At 50.8% G+C, this 10,230-nt stretch overlaps 1 protein-coding gene across 1 annotated transcript in view; it reads right to left on the reverse strand.

Annotated features, from left to right (window-relative positions):
* Positions 1–7,129, reverse strand: part of LOC311149406 (cadherin EGF LAG seven-pass G-type receptor 3-like) — a gene marked incomplete at its 3' end in the record, with an annotated part of 44,527 nt that extends 37,398 nt beyond the window's left edge. Inside the window, exon 1 of the mRNA XM_084186590.1 lies at positions 1,792–7,129. Within this exon, the coding sequence (XP_084042716.1) occupies positions 1,792–7,114 (5,323 nt within the window). The 5' untranslated portion in view covers positions 7,115–7,129. The remainder of the gene's footprint in view (positions 1–1,791) is intronic.
* Positions 7,130–10,230: the final 3,101 nt, after the last annotated feature.

The following is a 10,230-nucleotide window of genomic DNA, read 5'->3' on the forward strand; positions in this document are numbered from 1 at the left end:
ACATATGCTTATAGTCTCAGTGATCTGATCTATCTATGCATTATCTTCCCAGATGTACAGATGTATCTACCACGCCATGTGTAAGCTAGTTTACAACTACTGTATGTATAAATGACTCATCCGTAGCATACACACTCACATTGACTATACTGTCCTTACGCTTGCACACACAAATACACCTGGACACACTCACTACAGGATGCATTAGTGTGTGTTGAATAAGTAAAGGATGATGCTAAGAGAGTAGAGGAGAGAAAGAGAGCGAGGGAATTGGGCCCTGCTGTCTATTGTGGTTAAAGTGCATTACAGAGAGATTATTTAATGGGAAAATCCTACAGCTGGAGCAGAAAGAGAAGGATCTCTTTACGGACACTGTAAACTGTGTCAAACTCTCTGGCCATCCCTTGCATGACCAGTCAAGAACACATTTATATACAGTATGTTGGACGGTAAACATGTACAACACACATTTTATAGAAAGCGCAAATCAAATCTCTATTATTTGCCTTTCATGTTTAAATCTCTCTGTCTACACCCATATGTACTGTATAGACAAACACAAACACAGATACACATGCAAGCACACTGACTCTCTCACACACACACACATAAAAGAGGGGAAGTGGTGGTGGTGTGTGTTGGTGTCCCAGGGGAAGAAGACAGACAGATGGACAGAGACAGATATCAGATGAGTACATGCCTGCTGTCCTGCTGTCCTGTTGGGATCTTAGACCGACTGGCTATATTACATCTTAATCTCCCCACTCTCTAGTCTTAGACAAGAGCACGACTCAAAGCCAAGCAAGAGAGAGTGAGAGAGAGGTAGAGATAGAGAGAGAGAGAGAGAGAGAGAGAGAGAGAGAGAGAGAGAGAGAGAGAGAGAGAGAGAGAGAGAGAGAGAGAGAGAGAGAGAGAGAGAGAGAGAGAGAGAGAGAGAGAGAGAGAGAGAGAGAGAGAGAGAGAGAGAGAGAGAGAGAGAGAGAGAGAGAGAGAGAGAGAGAGAGAGAGAGAGAGAGAGAGAGAGAGAGAGAGAGAGAGAGAGAGAGAGAGAGAGAATGTGAAGGGAGGGGAGAAGAGAGGAGAGGGGGAGCCAGGCAGGCAGACACAGACAGCAGCACACACAATGAATCTGACAGACTTGCTCTCAGACTGACTGTATTTCATTATAATCTCATAACACTCCTGCCCTGGAGGAGAGGAGTGGGCAGAGAGAGGCTGAGAAAGGCTGAGTGTAGGAGAGACGGAGGGAGGGCGAGATGGAGGGAGGGAAAGGATGAACAGAGACTCCTACTGCAGAGGGAACATTGAAAGGGACAGGTAGAGAGGGAGATGCACAAACACACACATGAACATACGATCACGCACACATACACAGACAAACAAACACAGATAGACAAACAAACACACACTCTCATTCAAAATCACACACAAATATGCATTAGGCACCCACAATGCAATTGGAATAAAAGCTTTGTAAATAGGCCAGCTCACATAAAAAACACTGACCATATAAAACCTCTTTATTAACAAACTAGAAATGCATGACTGTTGTTCAGTAAAATAAATCATAAACCATCGTTACCAGGCAGTTTATCATACCATGCCACATATCGCCTCTTTCATTTATCTCAACACAAATACATTAATCATGCCTAAGTATTTTAAATGCCCCTTTAGCGCTCAGTCATTCACATTTTCTGACCAGCCCATCCCCCACACTCTTTATCTCCCACACACACACACAAACCAACACCCTCTCTTTCACACACAAATCTCTCTGTCCCGTCTCACCTGTGACAGTGATGAGCATGGGGGCCACCAAGGCTCTGTTGTTGTCCAGCTTGCGGCTCAGCCGGATCTCCCCGCTGCTGTGGTTGAGCAGCAGCAGGTGCAGCTCGTTGCCCCGGTCGATGGTGTAGTAGAGGCGGTCGCTGACATCCGGGTCGTGGGCCGGCACCAGTCCGATCACCCCGCTGGGGAAACTGTTGGAACGGTTCGACACAAAGTTGTTGAATATAATCTGGAAGTCCTTGAGCTGGGGCCGGTTGTCGTTCTGGTCCACCAGCCGGATGCGCACCGTGGCCCGGCTCACCAGGGGGGCTGAGGTGGACTGGACCACGATCACGTACTCTGAGCGGGCCTCGTAGTCCAGGTCGATGAGAGAGGTGAGCTCCCCAGAGAAGATGTCCATCTGGAAGATCTCAGGAATGTTGCCTTCTACGATCTGGTACATTATCTGGGCGTTGGCCCCCTCGTCTGGGTCTGTGGCTGTAATCTGGGCCACCACTGACCCCACAGCGCTGTTCTCCTTCACTAGAACCTCAAAGTCGTCCGCCGGGAACACGGGTGCGTTGTCGTTGATGTCGAGAACCGTCACCTGGATGTGGACGGGCGTCCGCTGTGGAGGCACACCACGGTCCACAGCATACGCCGTCAGCTCATAGAAGGGAACGCTCTCGCGATCCAGACGACGGACCGTGCGTACAATGCCAGATGTGGGCTCGATGGTGAAGTCTCCATCACCGTCCTCCCCATTCTGGAAGGTGTACTGGACGCGGCCATTGGCGTGTGCATCTCGGTCCATGGCGGATATCTGTAGGACGCTAGTGAAAGGTGGGGCGTCTTCACTAACGGTGCCCTGGTACCTGGGGCTGAGGAACTGTGGTGCATTGTCATTCACATCATTCACATTCACCTCTACGTAGGTGGTGTCAGACTTCTGTGGGATGCCATTGTCCCGGGCGGTGATGGCCAGAGTGTAGGTCATCTGGTCCTCATAGTCCAGCTCGGCCTGCAGGGTGATGGCTCCGCTGGACGGGTCGATGCGGAACTGGGGGATGTTGTCCTCCAGGAAGTAGGTGATGCGAGCGTTCTCGCCGACGTCATCATCCGTGGCGCTGATGACCACGACCGTGCTGCCCGGTGGCCGGTCCTCGTTCACAGTCACCGAGTAGTGAGCGCTCTGGAACACGGGCCGGTGCGTGTTGGCGTCCGTGATGTTGACGTGGACCTGGCACGTGTCGTATAGTGTGCGGTCTGAGGCGGTCACGGTCAGAACGTAGCGACGCTCCTGTTTGTAGTCGAGTGGCAGCGCTAGAGAGAGCATCCCCGTCCCCCCGGCTGTGCTTATAGCAAAGCGGTTACGTGTGTTGCCCCCCGTGATCTGATAGGTGACTGCACTGTTGACATCACGGTCGACTGCGGTCACAACGACCACACTGGTGCCCACGGCTGCGTCCTCGTTGAGCCTCACAAAGTACTCTTTCTGCAGGAACTCTGGCCTGTTGTCATTGACATCCATCACTGTTATGGTCACACTGGCTGTGGCGGAGAGAGGTGGGATGCCATAGTCTCTGGCATCCACCCCAAAGAAGTAGTGTTCCACAGACTCCCGGTCCAGAGCCGAGCTGACCGTCACCCAGCCGGTGGCAGAGTTGATGGCGAAGGGCGTGTCAGGGCTGGTGCCAGTCAGCCTGTACTCCAGACGGGCGTTGTCCCCAGAGTCGGTGTCGATGGCCTGGATGTGGAGGATGGAGCTGCCCACGGGGGCGCTTTCCAGCACTGACGCCTGGAACGGCGTAGACACGAAGATGGGAGGGTTGTCGTTGACGTCGGTCACCTGCACGCTGATGATACCTGTATTGTTGGAGAGAGGCGGCCGGCCGTTGTCCTGGGCCCGGACCCTCAGAGTGTACTCCCTCTCTGCCTCAAAGTCCAGAGGGGCAACTACCTGGATCTCCCCTGTCACACTGTCGATGTTGAACTGGCCCCGGCTGTTCCCACTGATGATGTTGTAGTGGACGGCCGCGTTGCTATCCTTATCATAGTCCGTAGCACTTACCCTCAAGATCTCTGAGTGGGGCCGGACGTCCTCCCTCACCGCCACCACATAGCGCTTCTCGCTGAACTGGGGAACGTTGTCGTTCTCGTCCAGCACCGCGATGAAGACCGTAACGGTGGCTGAGCGTGGCCCGGGCTCCTTTCCCTGGTCACTGGCCTCCACGTTGAGGGTGTAGCGCTCGTTGGTCTCCCGGTCGACTGCCCCCCGCGTAGTGATCAGCCCTGAGCGGGGGTCGATCTCGAAAGCAGCACGGGCGGCGGCTGCGGTGTCTCCTATGAAGCGGTAGCGGATGTTGGCGTTGGACGGGGCGTCCAGGTCAGTGGCTCGGAGTTGCAGGATGGGGTAACCCTCTTCCACATTCTCCCGGATGGTTTCCCGGTACTCTGTATGCTCAAAGATGGGCGAGTGGTCGTTGCGGTCGGCCACGGTGATGGCCACCATGGTGGTGCCAGAGAGGCGTGGAGAGCCGTGGTCTAACGCTGTGACCCGGAAGTAATGCAGGTCCATGTGCTCCCTGTCCAGCACCTGGGAGGTGGTGATGAGGCCTGTGTCGGGGTCAATGTGGAAGTAGTCAGTGGATCTGCTGTTCATGAGAGGGGCCATTGTGTAGCTGAGCCTGCCTGCGTCACCTGAGTCTGGGTCTGTGGCTGAAATGGAAATGACTGAGGTGCCTGGGGGCTGGTTCTCTGGTACCTGCACCTGGAAGTTATACAGGGAGAAGTGAGGGTGTCTGTTGGCAGCACGGCGAGCGCGTCCCACCACCAAAACCTCTTTCTCTCTGTCCTCCTCACCTCTATCTTCCACTATCTGCCGTTCCAGGCTTCTCTCTCCCCTGGAACTGTGCCTTTCCTCCTCTTCTTCCCACTCTCCCTGTGTGCTTTCATCCCCCTGCCACTCTTTGTTCCCCCCACCTCCCCCTGCTCCACTCTGTGCCTGTGTGTGGCTGGCCCTCTCCTGACCCTTTCCTCCCTCTCCCTCTGCCTCTACAGTTGCATCTGTTTGGGCTGTGGTTCTCTTTGTTATTCCTTCTGACTCCCACTCCTCCACTTCCTTCTTCCACGCCTCTCTGGCCTGTCTCTCCCCCTCCCCCACCTGTAATTCGCCTCCCCCAGACCCCTCCTCAACCTCGACCCCCATATGCCTCTCTCGCAGACTGACACCTTCTTGTTGTAATGGCAGCAGTTTACTGGATTTTAATTGCGTGCGCGTGCCCCCCTGTACAGTGGTTAAGCTGTCGCCAGAGCTGCTGTCAACACACGCAGCGTGGAGGCACTCTTCCGGGAACGACCCCTGCTGTGTCTGTGAGCACGGTCCACTCAGATCCGCCGACACCTGTCTACTATCGGCATCATTACTTTCGTCTTTCGTTAGAACATTCTCCTCTTTGTTCTCCTTGTTGCTATTGTTGTTGTGGTTCTGGTTGTCATTTCTGATGTTGTTATTATTATTGACGTTGTGAACACTCCCGAAAAAGAATGTCTGAAAGTGGTGAGCCGAATCTGCGTGTTTAGTTGGGGAATCCTGTGTAGAGGTTTTCATGGGAGCTGTCCACAGTGCCTGTGGTGCTGAACCCATGTTCTGGGAATGGCTAGTGTGGTGGGGGCTAGCTCGTAGCCGGGAATGTGAGTCTGAGTCATCATCCCGTTTAGTCAGGTTGAGCTCGATGGAGAATGAGAAAGGGTTTGTGGTAAAGATATCCCTGTGAGTAACACCAGACTTAATTGCGCGGGCGTGTGCGGAGGCTGATATAGTGAGAGCGGTGATGGAAGACATTACAGGCGTGACGAGAGCTGACTCACTGTGAGCTGGCTCAGACTGAGGGTGAGGATTAGTGGCTCGAGCAGCCAATTCTGATGCCTGTATATCGTCATGGAATAAGGAAAACAAGTTCGTAGAGCTAAGTGAATTTATGTTTTCATTAGCGGTAGGCCTACCGTTAGATAGAAAACAGAGACTATCCGTAATATTTGTGGTGGGGGAAAATTGGATGTCAACATTACTCCCTACTATGCTCCCCCTAGGTCCAATAACGTTGGCTGAATGTCCTCCCCCCACATCCATTTGCTTCAAGCCACAACACCTCTTTCCGGGGAGAGACCCCCAGGGTAACCCCTTGCTCTCTACACGGGATTGAGAGGTCTGTTCTCGGCCTAATTTATGTGGAGGAGCAGCCCGCACCTTAGGCTTGGTTGTTAGATAAACAGAGGCAAAATCATCATCCTGATCATTTGCGTTTACGTGTTTGTTGCCTTGTGCCTTCTCTCCGTCCATCCTCTGGCCCACACCCATGGCATCCCCAGGACAGTGGCTGGCGCGGAGCCTGTCTCGGATACGCCTGCAGCAACAACCTGTGAGGGCCAACCGCCCTTCAGTAATCCCGGGCGACTGGTAACATCTGGCAGCGCTGCCTGCGACCGCTGAGGTGAGATAGCATGTGTAGGGCCCTTGCGCTCCGCTCCTCCCCGTTCTCCCAATGGCCATAGTCAACCAACGATTGCAACCATTGCTTGTGAGATCAATAGCATTGTGACTGCCCAAATGAGAACAATCCCCGGTGTCCACCTCGCTGGAGTTCAAAGCATTATCGCCCAAATGAGAGTGAGGGCCCCATGTCAGCTGTCCAGGTGGTTGCTTAGCTGTATATATGTGCTGTGTTGGGGGAAGTGGCCGGTAGAGAATCCTTCTACACCTTTCAGAAGCCCCTCTCACGTCCCTAGCCATCTCCAACGCCTCGCTCTCAGGTCCCCGGTGGTGGCCGCGCACAAAGACTCTCCTGGTGTCGGATTTGGAGAGCAGCAGACACGGTGGTAACCGCGCGCACACTCTAGTCCTTTGTACAAACCGCATTTTGCCATTTTGAACCGGGGAAGAGAAAACTGGTGAAACAACGCCCCTCTTCCCACTGCTGCCCCTGCTCCTACCTGCAGGGTGGGGATGCCTGTCTCCATTCCACGGCCCTGTCGCCCCCCCTTCTTCCATGCACAAGGGTCCAAAAGGGTCTCCGTGCGCCCCGTGCCATATAAAAGGACTCCACACCGGGCATTCTGGTCCCGATGGGAGCCGCTGTAACGTCCACCTGGGGCGAATCACCGAGCGACTGTTGCTCGTCAAGAGCCCAGCTTCCCCGGGATGGCTAGGTGTCTCAGGGCAGTGTCCCGCGCTCCAGCGGCTGGGCCCTGCTGCCTTCCCCGGGATAACTGCTAACAAAAGGCTGAGGAGCAGGTGGAGAAGAAGTGGCGAGAGCAGGCAGGAACCCAGTAGCAGTGCAGCCATTAGTCTGGTAAGATCCTTTCTCCTCTCCCCCTTTCTCCCTCTCACCCTCTCTCTTTCTCTCTCCCTCGCTCTCTATCTTCGAGTGTGTCTCTTCCTCTCTTCCGTCGCCGGCTAGGTCGCCAGCTCCAGCGGCACCAGCCGACACCTTCCCCCGCGCTCCCCCGTTTCTCCTTGGGCCCGGGAAGTTGTCATTTACTCGCTGTGTTCGGTAGAACTCGGGCTGTCGGCGTCAGGGGTGCAGCATCTCTCCCTTTCATTCATATCCAACATGGCTCTCAGCAGACCCCGTGGTACTACCATCCTCGCGTTACACTCTCCTCCTCTCAACACCCCTCCCCCTCGCTGCTCTCTTCCTCCACCTCCCTCTCCCTCTCTACTCACAGAAATAGGAGAGAATGGTTTATTCCAGCGCGCAGGGCTGTTACACCACCCGTAGCCGCCATATCCACAACTGGAAGGCGACTCTATATCTCACAATCATCTTTTAATAAACCAATCTAAATAAATTACATTACATTATAGCCCTATAGCCTATATCAGAACCTAATAGCCATGTAGAATATGAAACCAAATGCCATTTTGGTGATAATGATACATATTTAGGCTTTATTAAATATGAAATTATAACACAGAGGGCACTGTAAATTATATGTATTATTGCACATTTTATGTCACTCGTAGCCTAATAAATGTTGAAGACAGGCCTATGTTATGTACAAAATGAGCTTGCTAAATTGAGCCTCTCCATGACGTCATGCTCGGCCTAAACATCGATGAGTAATTTACAGTAGCCTAGGCTACCACCTATTCATTGCTTTTCTTTCGATATAATCATCACCCTTCACGTACTATTTTAGTTAAACATGAATTTATATGTATATGACCAAATATATTTCCTTGTATTTGCAAAATGGATAAAAAGTTTTCTATATGAAAATATCATTTTTATTCCCAATTTAATCACACAATTAATTCTGCTGGTGAATTATACAACCTATAAAATGAAATCCCCACATTTCGGAAATGGCTGAGGGCGGGAAGGCGTGTCTGGCAGCCTTGGCTTGCATCATCGGATGTGCTGTGGCACAAAATTGATCTGTTAGGAAAACCAATTTGTGTTTCTCTCAGTCTGGCTGCCTGTCGCCGCTGCCACGGTTCCACGCATGTTGAAATATTCATGCTCCAACCACAATAATAATAACGCCAACCCCGGCGCTCTATGCTCTTGCTCTCTCCTGCTCTCCGAGACGAGCTGAGAACTGTCAGTCAGTAGGCGCGAGGAGGCGAGGGTCAGGCGGTTTAGGCAGGCAGCCCTGTTGGGTATCATTGCTCGATCGCCTTGCTCACACACCAACAATAATTGCTGTGAAAAGTAGGTTATGCAGGCGAGCCGCCCTCTCCGTGATTAGGACGGATATGTCTACATGTCAACACGCGCCAAGCCGTCTAGCCAAACTGGCACTTGTGATATCATAGTGAAATAGTGTGAGGAAGAAAATGCAAGTTAAAACTGGATATGATTCCATGATATTCCTAGGTTTAATATAAATAATGTATCTGGATAAACACACTTTTGTATTAATGGAAAGTGTTTGAAATGTGAAGTGACGCCAAAGCGGGGTGCTGTAAAACTGTAGCTGTACATAATGTAAAATCCCGGGCCCTGCGGTCCTAAGGGGAGGCCTGTTGGGCATTTCACCCAAGCTCAGGGTCAATATCATTAACTTAAGAAAGATGAAAGTAATAAAACAAGACACAAATGTGATGGGATAGATGGGCGAACGAGCAGGCTATGAAAATTTCAGCACTACAGCACTATGGACAGCGCCCATGTCGACTATGCTGAAAGTAGCCTACATAACGAAGCCCTGTTGAACACTTTAACCAAAGAACTGTAAGTCTGAGCAGTCCACAACATGGATATCTTTCCGACGAGAAATGACTAGAAATGTTGGGTAATATTTAGTAGCGCCGTGATCGAACTCATTACAGTGGACAGCGGCACTCCAAATAGGCCTGCTGCATCTCTCGCACCATTTTAGTCCACACACGACCTGTTAAAGGATAGCTCCTACTCAAAATACTTACCTCTTACTCAGAATATGGGTTGCGCGTGAATAAATGTTTGAAATTACAATAAAATAATACAGGCTTAGGCTGTATTATCCAGAGGCCAACCAACTACGTTAATGCAACATTGCTCTGGCCATGCAACATACATTTGACGGTTAAGTGCACTAATTTATCAGCTAATTATACATGTCTCTCGGTTAATGCACATATAGGCCTACGTGCGTGCGTGTGTGTGTGGGCACACGTGCATTTTAGAATTTATAGTAGTGATGGGAAGTTCGGCTCTTTTAACTGACTCGGATCTTCTCGACTCGTTCAGTCAAAAGAACGAATCTTTCGACTAGTTTCGTTCATTTGAGTCAGTAATGCCAGAGCACGCAGGACCAACTACCGGCCAACGATGAACTGAAAACTCGAAAGAGTCATGATTCTACAAGCCTCTCGTTCACATGTCGTTCATCATAAGTGGCTTATTGGAGCTATCATTTGTGACTGAGACTCGCAAAAGTGTGGTTCATACAATGTACATTTGTTGATTGCTAGGCATACAAATAAGATTATTTCTTGATACATTTGAAACGAAATTGTGGCTGCAACCGGACTAGATTGTGAACGACTCTTGGCGGAATGCATTGCTTGACTGCGGTGAGGGTGATAAACACAATATCGTTCGCGAACTGCAGCACCCCAAACGATTCGTTCTCGAGTTCGTTGAGCAAAGGCTGTGTGTATGTTTTGGTTCCACAAAGCTGTGACCATCAATAATCAATTAGACAAAATAATAATATATATATATATATATATATATATATATTACCTTTATTTAAACAGGGAGTCACCATTGAGACCAGGGTCCCTTTCGCAATGGAGCCCTGCACATTGGCTACAATTCGTAGACAAAATCAAATCAAAATCAGATAGTACAAAAACAAACTATATTACAGCACAACAAACAATCAAGAAAAACAGCCACATTCTTCAGCAAATAGTTCCCCAATCAATTTTTTTAAATTGCCCAAGCGGCATCAGAGCGTCCAATTGCA

The sequence above is a fragment of the Coregonus lavaretus genome, assembly GCF_964263955.1.
Source record: "Coregonus lavaretus genome assembly, chromosome: 22".
NCBI lineage: Eukaryota > Metazoa > Chordata > Actinopteri > Salmoniformes > Salmonidae > Coregonus > Coregonus lavaretus.